The sequence below is a fragment of the Leptosomus discolor genome, chromosome Z, assembly GCF_034619465.1.
Source record: "Leptosomus discolor isolate bLepDis1 chromosome Z, bLepDis1.hap2, whole genome shotgun sequence".
Taxonomy (NCBI): domain Eukaryota; kingdom Metazoa; phylum Chordata; class Aves; order Leptosomiformes; family Leptosomidae; genus Leptosomus; species Leptosomus discolor.
Window position 1 is genome coordinate 35031471 of NC_141419.1, and position 22479 is coordinate 35053949.

At 38.1% G+C, this 22479-nt stretch overlaps 1 protein-coding gene across 1 annotated transcript in view; it reads left to right on the forward strand.

The window, feature by feature from the left end:
• Positions 1-22189, forward strand: part of ALDH1A1 (aldehyde dehydrogenase 1 family member A1) — a 38176-nt gene extending 15987 nt beyond the window's left edge. The window contains exons 4-13 of the mRNA XM_086479009.1: positions 1964-2093; positions 3160-3221; positions 5240-5368; positions 8024-8137; positions 9711-9813; positions 10358-10542; positions 16001-16165; positions 18052-18209; positions 19739-19813; positions 22117-22189. Of these exons, the coding sequence (XP_086335135.1) occupies positions 1964-2093; positions 3160-3221; positions 5240-5368; positions 8024-8137; positions 9711-9813; positions 10358-10542; positions 16001-16165; positions 18052-18209; positions 19739-19813; positions 22117-22189 (1194 nt within the window). The remainder of the gene's footprint in view (positions 1-1963; positions 2094-3159; positions 3222-5239; positions 5369-8023; positions 8138-9710; positions 9814-10357; positions 10543-16000; positions 16166-18051; positions 18210-19738; positions 19814-22116) is intronic.
• Positions 22190-22479: the final 290 nt, after the last annotated feature.

Sequence of the window (22479 nt, forward strand, 5' to 3'; positions counted from 1 at the left end):
CCACCTGCCATTTTCACAATATGAAAGTATGGTTTTTCTCTGGGGCACCTCCCAAGTTTCTGGTTTACTGGTTTTGGTTTTATTTCCTACACCTTATTCACATTATTGACTACTTTTCCCTATTAGATAAGGTGTGTTTGAATGAAGTGCCTTTCAGACTTCATCAAAATGAAGAGAGATTTTCTCCACTCACAGTTTATCGTAACTGCAGAAATAGTACTACAGAATAGCAAATAGTCTTGTAAACACTAGAGGTCAAAATAGACCCCCAAAACTCATTGCAAAGGCATTTTCCTGTCTTTGTGCTTCTGGCCAGGATCAAAATTATTCTATTTCAGTGTTTTATATAATGCTGAGATACCTTTATGAAGCTCCAGGAGTTCAACAGCCCCGTAGGTAGGCTACTGAAAGAATAAGTCAAAGCAGGGCACTGAAAGAGACACTGAATTTTGTCTCTTAGGTTTCAGTCTGTTGAGATCTCCAAAGCTATAGATTTCACAAGTTTAAGGCCAGGGAAGAATTTTCTCCCTTGTCCAAACGGAACAACACAAAGATGGATATATTGCCCAGAATGGTGAGGACATAGCTCATTTAATCAGTTCCTTGTTGCTGAAAGCCATCAAGCATTGCTAGCTTCTCCATTTGCTCTGTTCTCTTCCTAAGTATAATACCTGAAATGTGTCCATTTAACTAAACCTGCAGACTTCATAGGGGAGTTGCTGGTGAAACATTACGCTTGCAGGATCAGTCTGTAGACTCAGCCTGAAACACTGAGGAACCTTGGACATACAAAATAACAAATTTAGAAAAGAAAGAATATTTCTAATATCTGATTAGATCTTGAAATTAGAGTTTGGGGTTTTCATATTAGGTATTCTGATAGGATTGTTCACAAAGCTGAAGGTCCCCAGTGTCTCTGTGCAGGAAAACTTCAGAAAAAAATTCTAATAGTGTCAAGAAGATGTTGACACTATTTAAGAAATGCACATGGTCTTTAACTAGATGTCTCAACAATTAGGGTTGAAATGTCATTGATCCAAACCACACTCCCTAGATTTGGCTGGAAATCAATGCTATTCAGTGCTGCTGTATTTGTGGGATCTTTAAAGCACTGTGAGTTGAACAGAATTGGTCAGCTGAAAAGTTATAGATGTGGAATGAATATTTGCTGATTATTATTCAAAAGGTTTATATCTGTCTGGCATGGAGATTCATGGTATGAAGCGTCAGACCTGGCTTCAAATAAGACCAGTTAGTTCACTCAGTTAGTAGTTAGCCAATAAAAGCATCTCTTCTGTATAAGTATCTTTTGTAGTGAATTCTTCTCAGATGGGTTCTTCATGACTCAGAGCTTTCCTTTGCACATTAAACACCCAAGGTATATTTGGGGTACTTTATTCTGTGCTTTGAGTCTTCTTACTCATATAAGCTGCTAATCATGCATTTATTAAGCTCCTAAAAAGTAGTTCCTTAATAATTAAACAGCACAGGATCCCAAGTTAATGTGACAGTTGTTTGCACGAAGCTACTGCCTACCTTGAGTGTCAGTGCAAATAGGCTGAGGGAGGTCACTAATTTTATTTGCATCAGTTATTTGCACAGATTCCTAGGTGATCTTCTAATCTACTTTTGCAGAATATTTAGTATAAACTAGAACAGTGTAACTGATTCAGACTGGGAGAAACATTATAATTTTTTCAGAGTATCTCATCTTTACAATTGTGTCGTCACTATGTTACCTGTATAGTTCACTGTGAATAAACCACCATGAAAATTTCTGATTTGTAAATTGCTACCTCAGGTTTTTCAAATGCTAAGCATCCTTCAGAGGGGAATCATTTTAAATGTTTGTACTAAAGCCAAAAACCCCTGACCTGAACAGGCAAGAGCTAAATGACAAAATATAAGCATGATAATCATTATCAATATTTGGTATTAACTTTGTAATTGCTGTTATATGCAGACTATGGAAGCCATTGATGGTGGGAAACTCTTTTCTACTGCCTACCTAATGGATTTAGGTGCCTGTATCAAAACATTACACTACTGTGCAGGATGGGCTGATAAGATCCATGGGCGTACTGTTCCAATGGGTGAGTAGTTTTGAGATAACAAAAATACAGAACTGAAGCAAATGTGATCTGTAAAAAGTTGCCTTTTTCTAAAAGTTCTGCAGCAGAAAAAGTATCTCAAAAGGGAAATGTTTTAGATGGTTCTTAATATAGGTTATTTAAGATTTATCATAGTGCATGTTTTAAACCTTTAGTGCACCTATTCACATATAGTTCTTATTCTATGCACCACTAATAAGTTCTGTGTATTGACCAAAATATTTTAGCCTGTATGTACATCTCAGAAATCTGGTAGGTTACTTTTGCTTAGCAATGTGTAATTCATGCAGTGGTAGAGTAACGAAAATCAGTACCTGCTAATTAAAGCTAAGATTAGCACAAACAATAATATTTGTTTCAGTTAATGAATAATGTATTGGGAAGAACTAAGAGATAGGAATGAGGAAACATTCCTTTATTGTGCTGGAATTTCATTCTGTTCTCTCTCCCATTAAGGAGCTCTATGAAAACATTGTTTCTAGCTGCCTTCTCTCACAAGGACAAAGAAAAAAATCGTAATAAAGAAGGAATTAAGGAAAACTAGAGTGATAAATACTTCCAACTTTTTTGCATCACATAGATCTCTCTACTAGGCTTAATGGAACACATGTTTATTCGAATCAAAGAGAATTTTATACTTAATGGATTAGATTTAAACTAAGATCTAATATTAAAAAATGTCTGATATATACCTAAGATTGCAAGGAACTTTTAAAAGACCACATTCAAAAAAAAAAAAAAGGTGATAAAAGAAAAAAGAAATGAGGAATTCTCATTGGTGTTGTGCATATCATATTGAGAAGCAGGGTTATCACTGCAAAAATTCAGTCAGACTGTCAGAATCAAAGCTTGGAGCTATGAAGAAAGTAGATATTGAATCCAGATGTACTTTATGGTTGCTTTTTTGCACAGTTAAGATTTTGAAAATATCATTTATATGTAAAATAGTACCCAGCTAAGTTTAGTATCCAGCTTTATCTTCTTTTTGGTTTAACTGTTTCTCACAAATGCTTTGTCTGAATATCTAATTTATTTCTTCTTCCCCTAGATGGAAACTTTTTTACATTTACAAGACATGAACCTATTGGCGTGTGTGGCCAAATTATTCCTGTAAGTTGGAGCCATTTATGTAAAACACAAATGATCCTATTGCCAATGAAAATGCTTTTGAAATTTTGTCTGTGAAAGTGATTTGTGAAACATCACCAATCAGTAACTTTCAGGTCCTGAAAGACAGAGGCTATCATGAGTACCCACCAAATTCTGCAACATGGAGTTTTGGATTAGTTTGTTCAGTCTAGCCTTGTCTTTCTCCTTCCAGTGTATGTAGGGAAAACAAACCTCAAAAGACTGACTGATGGATTGATTCAAAGGACAGAATTGTGTTTTGTTGGAACTGAAGGAAATTTAGAGATAAACAAGTAGGAGAGAGTAATATTTACAGCCTTTAAGCAATAAGCTCTTCAGGACCTGGAAAATCTATTCTGCTCTGTACAGCATCCAGACAGCTGGATCTTTATTTAAGACTAAGACTTATTCACCATGTTGATGGTACAAGTAACAACGCACAGAATATGTCCAATAAGCACAGAGACACTGAGTCATATGTTCCTAAGCTCCTGCCCAGAGTGTCTAAATTCCCAGTTTTGAAGTCACTTAATTTAAGTGAAGATTCAAAAGGCCTGCCTGAGTCTGATCATCCAAAACACTGAGGAACTCAACTTTTAAACTTATTTGTGAAGTCTACACAGCTTCAATAGATTGCTTTGAAAATGGTTATAAGCACTAGACACTCCCAATCTACCCACCTCTTTGCACAGGGTAGGTGTGAGCAGCCTCACCCAACCTGCTCAGCAGCTTACCAGATTCTGAAATAGTCAGCTTGTCTATCCTGTTTGCTCAGACTTGTAGGTCCCACACATGCTTCTGATGTCTTTCAGTTGAGCTTGCAGAGCCGCTATCTCTTTAGACTGCTACATTGATTTACAGAACATCACATTCGGATCCAGCCTCTAGGAGAGTTTGGGAATCTGCTGGTTTAGATTCTCTTGTAAGTCAGGCACAATGTATTTCAAGGTAAACACTCAGAGTCAAGGTATGTTAAGGCACTAGAAACCCTACATGTTGCCACTTCTAAATAAAATTGTGTCCTGGAAGTGTAAGCAGTTGTACAAACACTGGCTTCCCTTATAAAATGTTCCAGGACTTCTAAACATATGTTTGTTTTCTCTCCCTTGAAATGTCAACCCAGCAAGTTGAAGTTTTTTATGTAAACCAAAAACTTTGAGGACTGTTCGAACACCGCAAAACACTTTTGCTAGCTCATCATTTCCGTTTGCTTTTTGCTCACACAGTTCTGCTTTAATGGTAAAGGTCCAGAAAACCCTCTAATCCCTTACTTTGTGTTATTTGTGCTCCTGTTATTTTTAGGGGTAGGGAAAGACTGAAATGACATAAGGAGAGAGGTAAAGAAGAGTTACATGCATGGCCCTCCAAACTTTTCTGACACAATAGATAACTGTTAACTGCCTTTTTCCCCACTTTCATAAAGGTATGGCACACTGTGCCTTTTCTGCTGAGGCTCATGGGCTCAATGCTTCCAAAACTGCTAGAATTTTTCTCAAAGGGGCAACCTATTTTTCCCCCAGCTATGTCATCCCTCATATTGCTGAATATGGGTCCAAAGGAGTCAGCTGCTTTGCAGTCTGGCTGGACCGACCACAAAAGAGAGCTGCCAGTGCAACCTCGAGGGGAGAGGGCAGGGGCAGTGTTACATGTTATTACCTTGTCTCCCTTAGAAAACCGAATTGATGCTGGATGAGACCCTTCAAAATAGCAAAACTCCCAATTTCACTTCTAATCCAGTAACTTTCTGTAAGTTTTTGTTAGAAGAGTACACTTACTCTCCCTTGAGCTTTTAGCTAAAACCTTGGATCCCCTGGACTCATATATACCAAAATCGCTGGTCTTTGTATAACACGGCTTGCTAGTTGCTTTTTCAAAATATCTTCATTCTGAAAAAAGTTCAGCTAAGAGTTCAACCACTCAGTTGACAAGTTGCGCTATTATAATAGAAAATCAAAGATGATGTATTAGAAATAGGATACACCTTCTCGTCTGTCTTTCAGTGGAACTTCCCACTGGTTATGTTCATCTGGAAGATTGCCCCTGCCCTTTGTTGTGGAAACACAGTGGTTGTCAAACCAGCAGAACAAACCCCACTGACAGCCCTTTACATGGGATCCTTAATTAAAGAGGTAAGTCATCAACAACAGAGTTTTTTGCCCTTCTCAGAAATGTAAGTGTATACTGCAGCTGAAATGCCACAGAGGTAATATAAACCAGGCTGTCCTCTGCAAATACTTCTCACTGCGTGTCTAGCCTTGTACTATGGAACTTACCTTACTGCAAACCAGTGAAGCAAATCCAGAGCAAAAGCATGCGTATTTTTCAGCCTAGTCCACCCACAAAAAGAGACCCACAATAGCAATTTAGTAAACTCCATTCCTTGGCAAACATATTTGTATTACAAAAGCACAGTACCTTTCAAAGTCAAAAGCAAACAAGGAGTCAAGAGCAGAGTATTTAGAGGTGGGTGGCAATGACTTTATTAGCATAGTTATCACAGAAAAGGACCCGTTCATGAAGTTAATTATTATTTTTTTTTAATTGAACAAACTTTTCATCCTCCTGGGTTTAGTGTTAACAGCGAGCTGTAAAAGTGAACTGGTGACTGCTGCCAAACTTGTGAACTCTCTTCACACAGAAACTGGGAGAATACTTTTTGTCCTCTTGAACAGGAGGGTGGTAGTTTCTCCAGTGTCTCCAAAGTCATGGTGACTATTGTGACAAGCCCAGCAAACACCCAAAGAAGAACAGTTAAATAGTTTAGCTATCTTGCTTCCCAATAAAATCAACAAATGCAATCTAACATGTTTGAAGAGTTGGCATAGATGTCAATAATCACCAGCGCAGTAACCTTTCAGAGCGTTAATGGAAACAGCTTGGCACATTTTATTATACTGCTTCAAAACAATGATTCAGCAAAGTATACTGACTGGTCATGTGTTAATGTTTCACAGAAACTAAACGATTATCAGGAAGGAGCCAAGTCCTGCTGTTATTGCATCACATAGTAAATGCTATTAGATAATATAGGTGAGGAGCAATTGCTTTTAAAAAAATAATCAGAGATACCTTCTCTATTCATTTTTAACATTAAGTATCAGAAAGTATATTTCTCTAAAAAAGCAACTTTACAGGCAAAGTAACTCAATTCTGCTCCAAGTCTAAGGAAGTATCTATTATGATATTTGGATTTCCTGAAAGGAGAGCTCATTAGTGGGAATGTGATCAGAGGCCCATTTTGTATGCACACTTACAAGGGTTGCAGGGTGGTAATGACTGGTATAAAGCTAGAGCATTTTTAGTAAAAGGCGAGACGATTCTCATTTTACCCATTCATTCAGTATTCAACTGGATGAGAAGCTTAAGTACATAATTGTTAAACGTCTTTGGTGTATTATCTGGTAGATATTCTGGAGCTTTAAAAAAAGACAAATATTTATCTTACCAAGTCCTTCAAGATTTATTCAGGCAAAGCTAGCTGAGTTTTAATTTACATCAAGATTACCCAAATAAAGTTGGAGCCCAAATCCCTGATAATGATCAAAACCTCAGTGATCACTTCAGTAGCTGCTGTAGACTTGTGAAACTATCTGAAGATCTAATTTAACTTTTTAATTCTCAAGTGTCTATATTAAAAAATAAGTATAATCACTTTGGGTAATCCTCATCAATCCTAGGTAAATATTAATATGGAATATTATATGAGCATAAAAAGTATTGATAGAATGCATCTGAGCATGAATGTGTAAGGAACCAAAGTTGCTAGAACGAAAGTAGTTGTCTAGTGTCCATAATTCAGGACACGAAGTTTAGTAGCTGTAACTCATAAATTGAAATCCACCATTTTCCAAACGAAAATGGAACCTTTGCATGTAATTCCAAAGTCTTGTTTAACATTAAAAAAGAGACTAATTTAACTGACAATACAGGAGACATATCTTTTTGGTCTTTTAATTCTATGCTTGCTCTGCAAGTGCCATTGAGATCCCATAGCTGCTTCATAAACTGTCAGGAAATCCTGCACTTCACATGTCCTTGGGAGTTTGCCTGAGAGTCTGTTGGAAGAAATAACTTATTTTGCCTGTGAATGGAACATAACTAATACAGAAATTTTGAGAAACAATAGGCTTGATTTGGCCCACAGGAAAAGCCTCTTTAAATAGAAAAGTTGCGAGATACTGGAACTGTGCATATCTCAGGTAGCCAGATTTTTCATTCTTGGTAGCTGATTTCGCTCATCTGTGCTACAAGCTCTCATGTTGCCCACTTTCCGTTTTCAACTCACACCCGGAGGAAGAAGCAATGACATTGAGTTTGAAGTATTATTTCCATCATATTTCTTAACAGAATTTCAGTATAAGACAGCAGATCATTAATTAAATCCTATCTAGTGTGATGAATAATGAGCAAAAGTCAGCAAGCACATAGGATAATTCAAATAGCTTTGATGATGCAGACACGAAATTAAACAATCTTTTTCTTTACACATCTGACTGGGCTAGAAAAGAAAAAAATCAGTTGATTCCTTGCAAATAACACTGAAAAAGAACTAAAATAAAATGTTCTTGTTTAAAAAAAGCCAGTTCAACAGCCTATAAGTCAGGTGAGGGAAAGATGGCATAAACCATGTGAGAATGAACACATTTGGGGTTCTAGGGCTGAGAATAAATGTATGACTGAGAAAAAGTGACTGGAAAACTGAAAAGGGAAGTAAGAGTATACGAGAGGTGTTCTTCTAGTCATTATGCTTCCCCAAATTTACAAGGTTCTGTCTTCCAATTCAGGCAGGATTTCCACCCGGAGTTGTGAACATTGTGCCAGGCTTTGGACCCACTGCTGGAGCAGCAATTTCTCACCATATGGATGTAGATAAAGTAGCTTTCACAGGCTCTACAGAGGTATTATAACGAATGCAAGAAAATATAAGCAAGAGATGTGCCCCTGTGATTCCCAGTAATGATTTAATGTCTAACTTATTCTATGTAACTATTTTAACTTTTTTCTTTCTTTTGGCTGCTGGTTTGTTAAACAAAGTCTGTTTAATGATTTGTTGGTTATTATTAACTTTAAACATATTTAAACAAAAAATACAGGAAAGTCCTTCAAACAAAGGCACTCCATGAGATACAATAGGTTCTAGTATACCAAGGCTATTTTAAATCTTGTCCTTTAAAAAGGCAACATTTTCATAACTTTTTATTTGCTTTTTTGAAAAGAATAATTATTTTTAAAAATGCAAATAGTTAAACAGGCCATGCTTCGTTCTTTTTTAATTTTAATAAAAAAGCAAGAATCTTCTTCCTGATTCTGCACACACTTGAGGTGAGGTGATGGCTTTTTGGTATTTGAACGAGACGGATGATTATCTGAGTGGTCTTAGAAGTATATTTGAATATGTATCAGTTTAATAACTGAAAGGCAGGTCATTGTTAATTTTCCATAACCTCTACTCTGAAGAACTGTGAGATATGATTGAAGATTTTTTAGTGCAGTCATTGTATAACTATATCCTTAACACAGCACATTATATTATCTCTCTGTACACATGCTACATGGAAGAGCTGCCAACTGGTCTCTTAACTTCTTGGGTGTACACTCCAAAAATAAATATCGTTGCCTCATGTCAAGGATCAGTACACACTGGGTGCAAGAGCTATGTTCACTCTTAAGAACCCTTAGCTCCAAAGTAACAGGAAAAGAAAACAACCCAAAAAACTGTCATCTGAGAAACATCCCACAGATGTTCCCAATGGACAGCAACAACTACAATTCCCAGTGCCCAATGTCCCTCCAAAGGCAGGTGGACCAGAAGGTGTATTCATAGACTTTGTGACAGTCCTTTTCTTCTGACAGTGTAATTTAGCAGTGAGAATGAAGGCAGGAAGGCTGGCAGAGGGAGGAAGCTATCTGATGGTTGCAACACACAAGTAGTGACAGACTAATGCCACAAGGCCTACAAACATGCTTTACCTTCACAGTTTTTCCAGGACAATTCATATTACATAGTTCCTTTAATTATGCCATCAGTGGAAAGAAGCAGGGTAGGCAGTGTAGATATCTACTTTTTCTCTCATATACTTTGGGCATCATAGGGCTTTCCCATGTATAAAACAGAGGAATTTCAACCTAACAAGAGTAACTGGAAGAGCTGAAATCAATACCTAGTTTAGATTACAGATACAAGCAAGTACAGTGGTGGTAACCAAAAAAAGCACCAGCCATCTTTGGCAATTAACACGAGTGTGTCCAGCAGGAAACTCTTCTAGAAAGCATTCCTGGTTCATAAATGGCAAGTCATCTGCACCCTGATTCTTCTTTTCAAAATTTTTTTAAAATTTATTTTTCATTTCTACAATTACTGGGATAATAGACAACTGTGAACTGATTTTCATTTTTGAGGAACTCAGAAAAATGTTGTTGAGGTCATAATAAACTTTTTTGAGATGAAGCTGTCCTCTCCCTACCTTTTAGGTTGGCAAACTGATTAAAGAAGCAGCAGGGAAGAGTAATCTGAAGAGAGTTACCTTGGAACTTGGAGGAAAAAGTCCTAACATTATCTTTGCGGATGCAGACTGTTAGTAGCATTTTTATTATATAAACCTACCAGTTTTGCAAGTCCCATGTTATTTTTCTTTTCTTTGCAAGTAAATTATTTCTACCTGTTTAATGAGGGAGTAATTTTTAAGATTTTTCTGGTCATGCCACAGTTTTAAGTTTGATTGCCACCAAAAATTGATGGCTCCTGAATGGTTATGAACCTCTGACAACATATGCACCCTTACTGTGATTAAGGGTCCTCCTAATGCAACAAGAATGCAGAACCAAAAGCAGCTAGACGGATCTTACGCAGGCTTATTAACTTTCCAGCTGAATACTCCTCTTGGTACTGCTGAATAACATTTCACATAGAACAGCTGAATGTGTGTTTGTCTAGTCGTACTATGCTACTCTTGATAAGAGTAGTTTTGGATAGTAAATGGATGAATACCTATGTTTTAAAGGACTGTAAAAATAAAAATTGCTAAAAAGTGAAATGAGATGGAGTTACAAAGGTTTTCAAAGGATTATGACATGACCATTAAAGTTTATGATCTGATGAACTCTGCATTTCTTTGTAGTGGACGCCGCTGTGGAATTTGCACATATTGGTCTGTTCTATCACCAGGGACAGTGTTGTATAGCAGGATCTAGGATTTTTGTGGAAGAGCCTATTTATGACGAGTTTGTTCGCCGGAGCATTGAACGAGCAAAGAAGTATACTCTTGGGAATCCTCTGTTGCCTGGTGTACAGCAAGGCCCTCAAGTACGTAATGTTACATGTTTCCAGTATAATTGCAACACAATATCACAGTTTAACATACTTCTAAACCTATTGTTGCATTAATTTCAAGGCTAAGTTGTCCAGTGGTTAGACTGGAGGACCAGGAGGAAGAAACTGGAGTGACAGCTGTTTGTGCCACTATCATAAGCTTGAGAGTGAGGTTTCTTCCTCTGTTATAGTTCCTTTTATTATGGAATGGGAACAATTTTATAGAACTGAAATGTTTTGAGAAAGATCCAGTGAAACAGCTGTAAAAGTGCAAGTGTAGAATCATAGAATCATAGAATGCATTGGGTTGGAAAAGACCTCTAAAGGTCATCTAGTCCAACCCGCCTAAAATAAGCAGGGACATCACTAACTAGGTCAGGTTGCTCAGAGCCCCACCAAGCCTGACCTCCAATGTCTCCAGGGATGGGGCTTCCACTACCTCTCTGGGCAACCTGTTCTAGTGATCCACCACCCTCATATTAAAGAACATTTTCCTAGTGTCCAACCTAAACCTACCCTTTTCTACCTTAAAACCATTACCCCTCGTCCAGTTGCTACAAACCCTTGTGAACAGTTCTTCCCCTGCCTTCTTGTAGGCCTCTTTCAGGTATTGGAAGGTCACTATGAGGTTCTCCCCCGAGCCTTTTCTTCTCCGGGCTGAACAACCCTGACTCTCTCAGCCTGTCTTCATAGCAGAGGTGCTCCAGCTCCCTGATAATTTTTGTGGCCCTCCCCTGGACCTGCTCCAACAGGTCCACATCCTTCTTGTGTTGGGGGTCCAGAGCTGGACATAGCACTCCAGTTGGGGTCTCACCAAGGCAGAGCAGAGGGGCAGAATCACCTCTTTCGACCTGCTGGCCACACTTCTCTTGATGCAGCCCAGGATGCGATTTGCCTTCTGGGCTGCAATTGCGCACTGATGGCTCATGTCCAGCTTTTCATCCACCACTATCCCCAAGTCTTTTTCCACAGGGCTGCTCTCTAGTATGTCTTCTCCCAGCCTGTATTGATACCAGCAGTTGCCCCAGCCCAGGTGCAAGAACCTGCACTTGGCCTTGTTGAACCTCATGAGTTTCACCTGGGCCCACCTCTCCAGCCTGTTCAGATCCCTCTGGATGGCATTCTGTCCCTCTGGCATCTCGATTGTACCACCTAGCTTGGTGTCATCAGCAAACTTGCTGAGGGTGCACTCAATGCCACTGTCAATATCATTAAAGATGATATTAAACAACATTGGTCCCAGTATGGACCCCTGAGGGACACCACTTGTCACTATTTTCTGTCTGGGCATTGAGCCATTGACCACTACCCTCTGGATGCGACCATCCAGCCAATTCTTTATCCACTGGACACTCCACCCATTGAATCCGTATCTCGCCAACTTAGAGAGAAGGATGTTGTGGGGGACTGTGTCAAAGGCCTTGCAGAAATCCAGATGGATGACATCCATAGCTCTTCCCTTGTCCTCTGATGCAGTCACTCCATCGTAGAAGGCCACTAGGTTGGTCAGGCAGGACTTGCCTCTAGTAAAGCCATGCTGACTGTCTTGAATCACCTTCATGTCCTCCATGTGCCTTAACATATCTTCTAGGAGGATCTGTTCCATGGTTTTCCCAGACACAGAGGTGAGGCTGACAGGTCGGTAAGTCCCAGGGTCCTCCTTTCTACCCTTTTTAAAAATGGGTGCAATGTTTCCTTTCTTCCAGTCACTGGGGACTTCATCTGACTGCCACGACTTTTCAAATATCATGGAGACTGGCTTGGCAACTGCAACAGCCAATTCCCTCAGGACTCTGGGATGCATCTGGTCAGGTCCCATGGACTTGTGCATGTTCTGGTTCCTCAGACGGTCACAAACCTTGTCTCCACTTATGGTGGGAGGGACTTTTTCTCCGTGGTCCCTGTCTTGTGGGTCATTAACTTGAGAGCTGTGAGGAGACAGGTTGCCGGTGACACCTGAGGCAAAAAAGTTGTTGAGAACCTCAGCCTTCTCCTCGTCTATTCTTACTAGTTCCCCATTGCTGCTCATTGCAGGGGGTACACTTCCTTTGACCCTCTGTTTCTGGTTTACATGCCTATAGAAGCCCTTCTTGCTTTTCTTTGCATCCCTCGCCATGTTTAGCTCCAGCCGCCTTAGCGCCTTTGTCTTCCTGATCTCAGCCTTATACATCTGGGCAACATCCAGGCAACATCCCTGTACTCTTCCCAGGATACCCATCCCTGCTTCCACTGCCTGTGCCATTCCATCTTGCCTTTTAGTTTGACCAGCAGATCTCAACTCAGCCACGCTGGTCTCTTTCCCTCCTTGCCTGATTTCTCACACCTGGGGATTGAAAGCTCATGTGCTCTATGGAAAGCATCCTTAAAGGTCTGCCAGCTCTGCTCTGCTCCCTTGTCCTGAAGGCCACTTCCCAGAGGGTCCTGTTGACTAATTCCTTGAAGAGCTGGAATTTTGGTTTCCTAAATCTTAAGGTCCTGAATACGCTTTTCATCTGCGTAATGCCCCTTAGGACAGTGAACTGCACTAGTGCGTGATCACTGCAGCCCAGACTGCCTGCAAATCTTGACAACCCTGATGAGTTCACTTGCAATTGTGACCATCAGGTCCAATATCACATCCAATATTTCAAGTACTATCACCATGTCAGAGATTGCTAAGATTATTTTCAAATAGTGCCACTGTAAGTGGGCAACTTGAGGAAATAAAATTTAATGGTGTCTCTTCCTGTTTTTCAAGGTGCCAGGTTCATTATGCTGCTCTGTTTTAGAATATTACCTAACTAAAATGCATCATTTTATACTTTTTCCTGCTTATGTTAAAAGATTATGACAACAGCTTCCCCATTCAATTAATACTAAAATGCAACATTAAAAAACATAGCTATCACAATGCTGTGGATTCAGTGGGTTGCATTAGAGCATTGTTAAATTAATTTTCAGCTAGAGTCTTATTCCCATATCAGCTTGTATTACAGGATGTATACTTCCTTGACAGAGCTATCATGCAGAGCTATATTTGATTGTCACAGAATAAAGGAACTGTATTAGAAACAAAACAAAACCTGGAGAAAAGGCAGCTTCCATACATTTGATAATGTAACATTCTTAATTGGTTATCATAGTCATTTCATGTAATCAAAGACACCAAGTAAATTAGAAAATTGTATTCCAAGCCACACAAGCTTTGGAGAATTTAAGGGTAGTAAAGATGCTATTTTGATATCCTGCAATGGGTCTTGCTAACAAGCTAATATATTCAGCTGAATAAATTTAAGTGTCAAAGGACAGGAAGATTGAAACAAGTAAATTCCAGGTGTTCGAAGTAGCTAATACAAAACTAACAGGAATCCACTCTCATGTTATTATGGCTTTACCAAGTTTGAAATTCATGCTAGCAAACTAAATGAGAGATGAAAGTAAAATTTTACTGAAAAAAAAAAAAAAAAGTTAAACATTAAAAAAAGCGTTACTGAAAACATCTGAAAGAGCATGAAGACTCTTTCTCCTCCAGTCTCAACTTTTGCCTTTCTTGACCTCTTTTTCTTCTTAGCAAGCTTTAGCAGAAATCTTAACTTTTTCACAGGTTAGCGGTTTCTGCTTTTAAAACTCTTATGACTCTATTTAACAGAAAATTGTAACCATGCAGTTTAGGTGAATTTCTTTTGTGGTAATTATGTTAAATATGCCTCTTTGTCTTCAAATTCCTGGTTGTGCTTTGACTAATTCTTTCTAGAAACAAAAAATCATAGCCTGTATCAGGCATATTCACTGTGCTCTCTTGTCATAGATCCTCCTTGAAAGCCATATTTGTCCTTCAATTCACAGATCCTCTGGGGCAGCACCTGCCTCAGGGCAGCAAGTTTGGGTAATGCTTTGCACAGTGGGCACCAAAGAAGAGCCAAGGGGCCTACTGGAATTCAAAAGATCATATATATGTTAATTCACACATCATTAAGAAAAATAATGATGATAATAATAACAAAAGAACGACTGAAAGCAACGTGAGCTTTATCGTTTAAACTTCATCCTCTCTTCAAGATGTTTATGCACAAGAGATATTTGGCCACCAGGGCAGCAGAAATTTTATGTCTTCAGCATGCAGTAATTGTTTGAAAGCAAAATGACAAAGGGAGCTCAGCAAAGTAAAAATCACCTCCTTTTAAATATCCTTATAAATTCACATCCTTATAAATATAAGCTTTCATCACAGCTTTAGCAGAATAGCTGTTTAGTCTAATATGCATCCAGGATTCCCCAGAACCTTTGAAAATATTGTTGTGTTCTATGACAATGGTAAAATTTGTTGCTTATAACTGAAATGTGACCTTTTGCATTGCACAAATAAAAGAGTAAGAAACACACCTACTCTGCTGACTGATGAGAATGATCACAGAGAAGAATCTTCTGTGCAAGAGACCCCTAGAAGTAATCTCAGTATCTTCATGAACTAGTGCTGAAAGGGCTGAACTCTGAAATAATGAAGGAAAGAATTATGAAAATTAAACAAAATTAAAAAAGAAAAGAGGGTGTTAGAGGCCTCTACCAAACAAGCTTCACCACTGAGTTTTTCTTGACATAAATGTTATCTTGTACACAATTTCCATCCAGGAGTAAAATGGTGATTGGTTGATTTGAAGAGGGCAGGAGAGGAAACATGCGTGATCTGTTTCTAGTCCCCATTTATACTGTTTCCTTTTATCCACTTTGTCACAAGGGGTTAAAGTAATATAAGCCCCTATTGTACTGCCACCATAAACTCCTTTTCCAGCCAAAGTTCATGCACTTTGCTATACCTTGGAGTCAAACTGCAATATGCTTGACATATGTTGAATTTGTTGTTAAGCTTGGGCAAGTGGATGGGCAGAGATTGGCTTCATACCGTAAACAATCTGCCATCTGTGTTTCTCAAACTACAAATGTAAGCATCTTTACTGAACTGATCAAAATGAACTGAACACAGCATCGAATTTCAGTTATATTTTGTTGTTGCTTTTTAACTTCCTTTAGTAATTTAGGCAAACAGCATGGCCAATCTACCAAACCTAGTGAAGTACAGAAGATCTTGCCGGCTAGATCAAGCCCTCAGTTATTTTTGCAGAATCAAGCTCAGCAATTTTTATTTTGATGAACCATTTGCAGTTGCCAAGAGTACCAGGAAGAGTACAAAACACACTTTTTTAAAATAGATTCTTTTTCTTATTTTACTAAAGAAAACCAGGGTATCAGTCCCTCTACAGGTGATTCTCCTATGTTAAAATTTCTGATTACTGGTCTATTTGAGAAAAGTTTTGAGAAGTTAGTGACACAAATCTTTGCAGAGCTTTCCAGCTGTTCCACTTAAACTTGTGCAATTGAACAAAGCTGGAACATTGCTAAGTTTCAGTCAATGAGTTAGAAGAACAATTATTATCAGTGTGTGCTATTTTCACCCCTGTACTATCTTTTCATTTAGATTGATAAGGAGCAGTTTCAAAAAATCCTGGAGCTAATTGAGAGTGGGAAAAAAGAAGGAGCCAAACTGGAATGTGGAGGGGGTCCATGGGGAGACAAAGGTTACTTCATCCAGCCCACAGTTTTTTCTAATGTTACAGATGATATGCGCATCGCCAAAGAAGAGGTAAATAAATCTTGGCAGTCTGTACTCTCACTGGAGATTGTCTGTTTAAACTTCTGTACAAAATATCCATTTAGAAGGTCAAGTGGCTACATAAAAACACACTCTGTAAATCTGTTGTTCCATCCTGGTGGTGTTTGCAATGCTTTTCTTAGTTTCTGATGCCTGTTTCACCAACTCAGTGGAGGTGTGGGAGAGAAGAATGAGGCTGGCCTGCCAAGAAAGGCTCCAGCTTAAGCTGTCAGTAGATAAGAAACGCTAAGGTTAGGATTGTTTGCATCACCCCATACTGCCATGCCTACAAAAATCTTATCTTTATGTGAATTTATAACCCTTTTCAGAGTCGTGGTAACCTGTAACCTGGGGTTTGGACTCAAATGCACCAAGCAGTTATTTTGCAATAAGAGAAAATAATTAGATTGTGCTTCCACAAGCATTTTGTTGAAGGCAATTACACCAAAGCAGAGTTTTGCCTCTGCAGGGTTACTTAACCTAGATCAGTTTGCAGATGTGACCACACAGCACAGCTAAGGTGGCAGTGCTAGGGCATCAGTGATCATCTGTAAGGGACGGGAGAGAGTTAGGAGTGCAGAGCTGCTATGTCATTGAGAAAAACAGTTCTGTAAACACAGCCCCAAAGTCCACTCATGATCTCTTTGTGGCTTTTTTACATGCATCTTGATTAATAACTGCTGCAATTGTGCTGCAGATGGTGTCCATTGTACTTCTTCATAACAGAAAGCTCCTTCAAAATTGTCACAAATCTAGGTATTGCTTTATATAGCCAGCGATACTGCTGATGCAGTCTGCTGAACTTACCTAGTGCATTCAGCAAGAGTCAACAGGCTGAGTTAAAATGAATATCAGAGCACCTAGGGTTAATTGTGACAGGGAGAGAGCTGTAAAGCAGGAGAGAGCTGTACAAGAAATAATTTGGATTGCTTCTGCTGGTATGGGAGGTAGATAGGACACAGAGGTATGTTTCCTGACAAATCTGTTTCTTTTGGGTCAGTAGTACAAAAACTGATTCTGTCACACTATTTTGAGTGTATTTCATTGAGTAATGAAACCTCAGAAAGCCAAGGCAGTTTAAAGAATGTTCAGGTTCTGAAACTCACAGCTTGAACAGTGGGGGAATGTTCAGTGGTTTTCTGACCTGTGTAGATCAATCCCTGCAACTCTAGTTCGAAACTAGCATTAAACACTTTCCAGGAAAATCAAATGGAAAGCTCATGATCTATGGGCATAGAAATAATTAGATGTGGTAACGTCCCCCTGCCTTATACAGCCTTGGCGCTGTGTGGTGGGCATGGGCACCTCTGGCTGAGAACACAGAGAGGCAGGAGTGAGAAAGGCAAGTCTGAAGGACTATTATCTCACATAACACCCATATGGAAAGCAGAATTAGTTGTTTCACTTGGCGTATGTGTCCAGTTGTGCAGGCAAAGGTAAAAGTCTAATAGAAAGTTTCGGGGAAGAAAAAGTTGAATGTCTTTATCAACTTTAAAACTGGAGCTTACCAAGAATATACCAGTTCATTGGTAACCAGTAAAGATATACAACACATTGTGATTCCATGTTAGCTACCTTTATAGTGAGTGTCTTCTCATCTTTATTTTTTTGTTTTCATAATTTATAATTTTATTTCTTTAGTTGTTTTTTTTATTAATCATTTTACAATACACTATCTTGATTTGCTCCATACTACAAAGGTCTTATCTTCATGTGAATTTATAATCCTTTTCAGAACTCTGTTCTGAGGTGTACAGTCTTGACAGAATGAATTCAGGAATAAGGCCTGCTGACAGAAATAAATTTTAAAAATTCAAATTACTTGCAATAATAAGTTATACTAGTCCACTTCGTATGTTTACATGTGTCTGAAACAGATATTTGGACCTGTTCAACAAATTATGAAGTTTAAAACTATAGATGAAGTTATCAAGAGGGCAAATAATACTACCTACGGCTTAGCAGCAGCAGTTTTTACCAAAGACATTGATAAAGCACTGACATTTGCAGCTGCTCTTCAGGCTGGAACAGTATGGTAAGTAATGGCTTTTTTAATTCTTAATTCAGAACTGTAGGTGCCAATGGAAATAATTGTAGGACATTTTAACACTTTTTTGAGTGGTATACTTTTATGTTTTAATTCCATGTCATTTTTAGAGATGTAGATTAATTCCATCCTCCTGTGTCTCTCTTCCCCTCACCTTTCCATACTTAACATGCTATTACATAAATACTTTGCATAAGTCTTCACACAATTGTCCGGTAAACAGTCTGAAAAAAAGAAATCGTCTTACTAAAAAGGAAAGGAGACAAAAGGAAATACAGTGAGATTGCCAATTTCCTTTCTATTCAGGATGTGGGGATAGCCCAATACCTACTTAATTTGGGGTGATTGTTCTCTGTATTGTGTAAAGAAATTAATTGTCTGAAGTTCTGTGGCCATTAACCTGGGCAGAATATCCGCCTGTAATGGAAAAGATGGATAAAATGTTGTTGAAAAAAGGAAGGAAACACAAGTGGGAGGGTACTGCTACAAGGACAATTGCCAGAGATGGAAAAGAAAGAGGCAACCTACATGGAGCTGGAAAGAAAAAGGCTGAGAGATGCAAGACTGAAAGCTTGGAGGAATAGCAGGCTCAGCCTAAAGACTATTACTGAGTGAGACCTGCATTTCCCTACATTTCCCTACAGTTATCTCACTGCATCAGAAGAGAATAACAATTTTACTTGAATGCAAAACCTGTGTTCAATTTACACTTTATCTGAAAGAACTTGCAACTGTCACAAATTCCTGCCCAGGTCCTGTGACTTAAAGACATACACTTTCTAAAAATAAGTTAACAGTCTTCACTTAGGAGTTGGTATTCTTTAAATAGAAGGAAGTTTTAAATAAAAGCGGCATCATTGAGGTTTACTCTTGTTATTGCTGGTCTGACTAGGAATCCTTAACTGTAAGTAGAACCTCTTTTGTTGAAACCAGTAGTCTGGCAGCAGGAGAAATTATACAATATGAAAATATAGAATATCTGATTTGACAATGCTGCAAGACAAAAAGTGCTTCTCAGCTAGGAAGAAGGATGTACGTTCTGCCAAAACTCTTCATACTACAAATTCCCTCTGAAGCCTCTTTCTAACTTATTACTGTATTTTTGTTCTCAATCACAATACAGAATATGGTTTAACATTGAGTAGAACTAAACAAAACTTCCTAAACACACACTGAAGCAATCCTGAATTAATCTATTGGAAGTGTACTTGCAGAAGACTTAACTGTGACTAGTCTTTAGTTTGAGAGCTTATGCACTAGTTAGGAAGGAATTTTACCTAACTATCAGAGAAGATATGACTGTTACTCTGTTTGAAGACCTTTAATGAGTGTTAGAACCCTGATCATAAATGTAGTTTCTGGTAATGCTTTGTTTCTCTGAACCTTGAACTACACGTAATTGTGCAAATATATTACTCAGATATAGTTTGTGAGTATCATCATAGGTTTTCTACCTTTTTTTCAGGAGTGAAAAAAGTTGTTTTGCACTGTTAAAAGTAATTTTCCTGTTCTTCTAGGGTTAACTGTTATAGTGCAGTGTCTGCTCAGTGTCCTTTTGGAGGATTTAAGATGTCAGGAAATGGACGAGAAATGTAAGTAAATACTTTTAAAAATATAAATTCACAGGAACTGCAAAATGTAATTCCAGAACATTCATAACTAGGATGCTTAGTTTGAGATTTTGTCAAATTAGTCTATGTAGTGTTTAGATGCTTCATGTTATCAAAGTCAAGCAAAGAATTCCTCTATAAAACAACTAAGAAAATTACTTGATACACACTTTTCCAAAGTGACCATTTTTAGTAGCTTGCGGTCTACTGCTGTGCAAAACTGATCATTGTGTTTATGGTTTACAGTTTTTGAGTATATACATATACATAGAAAGTGCCATTTGTAGGAAGATACATATGTGTGTAGTATGTGGAATACCCTTTAAATGCTAGGTTTTTTAAAACACAAGACATTTCAAAATCCTTGACTTAGGCAAGAGTTTTCAGTTTAAAAGTCTTGTGACAACATTGTTTCTACAGCATGTTCCAGCTTGGTCAAAAGTTATGACAAAAATAGTCCTCTGTAGTCTTCAGATCTTTGCTTTTTTCCCAGACTAGAAGTGGAGGAGTATACAGAAATGATAAATTAATCAAATTCTTTCAGACTTCTAAGGTTTAACCCTTAGAAGTTTCAATTTGAGTCATGTCCTGTCTTACCTGTACTCATCCTGATCTTCATACTAGTAAGACACTTATGTAATGTGTTACATCATGAAAAATTTAATGTCTTGCATGTTCAACACATTATGTAGCATTGTGTCTTCTGGGTTTTTTTGGAATGTAAATCACAAGCAGTCCTTTTTTGAAAATGCCGTATGTCTGTGAACAGAAATCATTTTTAAAGCAAGTAAAAATGAAAACATGTAAGATTTCCCTTTTGTTAAGATAAATGCATAGTGATTTTAATTGATAATGGAAATAATTTAAAAAAATATGTGCAGGTGGAGTCCTTCAGAGCCTCTTTTTATCTTTTTTCACATTTGTTTTTAAGAGACAAAGGCTAGGATTTTCATGCTTGCTCATCACTGGACTCAATCTGCTCCTGATGGCAAAGCTCCCGCTGACTTCAAAGAAAGCGGACGTACGCCAATGCTGAGAGCTTTAGAAAATGTCAAAGAGAAAAAAAAAAAACACTATAATTTAGGCCGTCACTATCAAGGACTGTTTTGCATTTGCTGAGTGCAAAAAAAATGGGATATCATCAATTCTGAATTACAGCCTTTTATAGAAATATTTTGGAGATTTATTTGCTGGTAACAACAGGAAAACAACAGTAGGCTATCACAAAGACTAATAGTCTTTATGGCTGTGTTTTGAAGGAATTAAGCTTTTGTGCAAACGAAATTTTTCCTAATGCTTGGCTTAAAATCACAGTTAGTGGAAAAATAAAAGTATTTATGCTAAGGAGCAAGGAAGGAATTGTCACCAGACAGATGTCTGACATGGAAAAAAGTTTTGTAAACATGTGGCAATCAGTTTTAGGAGAGGTGGAAATATGTGTGAAACAGCTGCAGTGACATAATCAGGAAGTCATTGTGTCAAGCCGTTGACTTCCATGATTCCCAGGATAAAATTCCCAGTATAATTCTTGTCATGATAATACCTTTATGAATTAAACTACTGAATGTCATGTACTAACAGAATGATTCTTCAAAAATGAAGCGACTCAGTAAAGATTCTCACACAGCAGGGGAGTCCTGAGCACAGATTTCTGGTTTTGCATACGTATGTATCCAGTAAGTTGGCAGTGAAAACCGGGTAACGTTGTATTGTAGCAAACCCTTGTTCTATAAAACAATTATGTCTAAGTAGTTTGACTGCATGTGATGTCAAACACCTAGGCACACAAGCAAGCTTCATCTCATCATGTAAAACATAGAAAAATGTCAGCAAGATTTAAGTGTTTTTCACTGTCTGGGAGATTTCATAGTGGATTAATTATGTCTCTTGTTTACTTGAGATGAAGCGTTTATTTTTTGACTCTGGAGAACACTCGACGTCAGAGGAAGGCTTTTGCCTATAACTTGTTGAGCCTGTTTGTGAAGACCCAACATGCACCTGATTTGCAGCACAGAAACCCAGTTTAGAAATGCACTAAATTAATTAATCGCCATATTGTTGCACAGAAAATAAATGCTTGCTCTCCAACTCTTCTCAGGATACAGTTACTGCAGCTTTTCAAAAGGCTTGCAGCAGCAGTCTGGCTGCACAGATGTCTTCCAAATATGTCCAGTATACTTGTTATACATCTGGCCAGTTGCACAGCACCACTGAAAATCCCATCCAGGACATAACTCATATAAAAAGCATTATCATAAATATTGCTCTTCGTTCTCTTTTATTAGGGGAGAATATGGCCTTCATGAATACACAGAAGTTAAGACTGTCACAATCAAAATCCCACAGAAGAACTCATAACGCTCCTTGAGGTGCAGAATTGAACATCTTCTAATGAATCTGAAAAGGCCATCTGAATTCTGAAAAGTTTTGCATCCCAAATTACTCATTAACCTTTTTGCTTTCTGATTGTATAAGGGATACTTGCTTACATTAACAATATAAAGAATAATGTAGAAAATGTTAATGGATTAACCAAGGAAAGGAAACTTTAATATCTGGTACGTAGTTAACTAATTTTGACATTCATGTTCAGAAAGAACTATTCTTCATTTTCAGTGGAAAGTCTCTTTAATGCTATGAAAATGTTC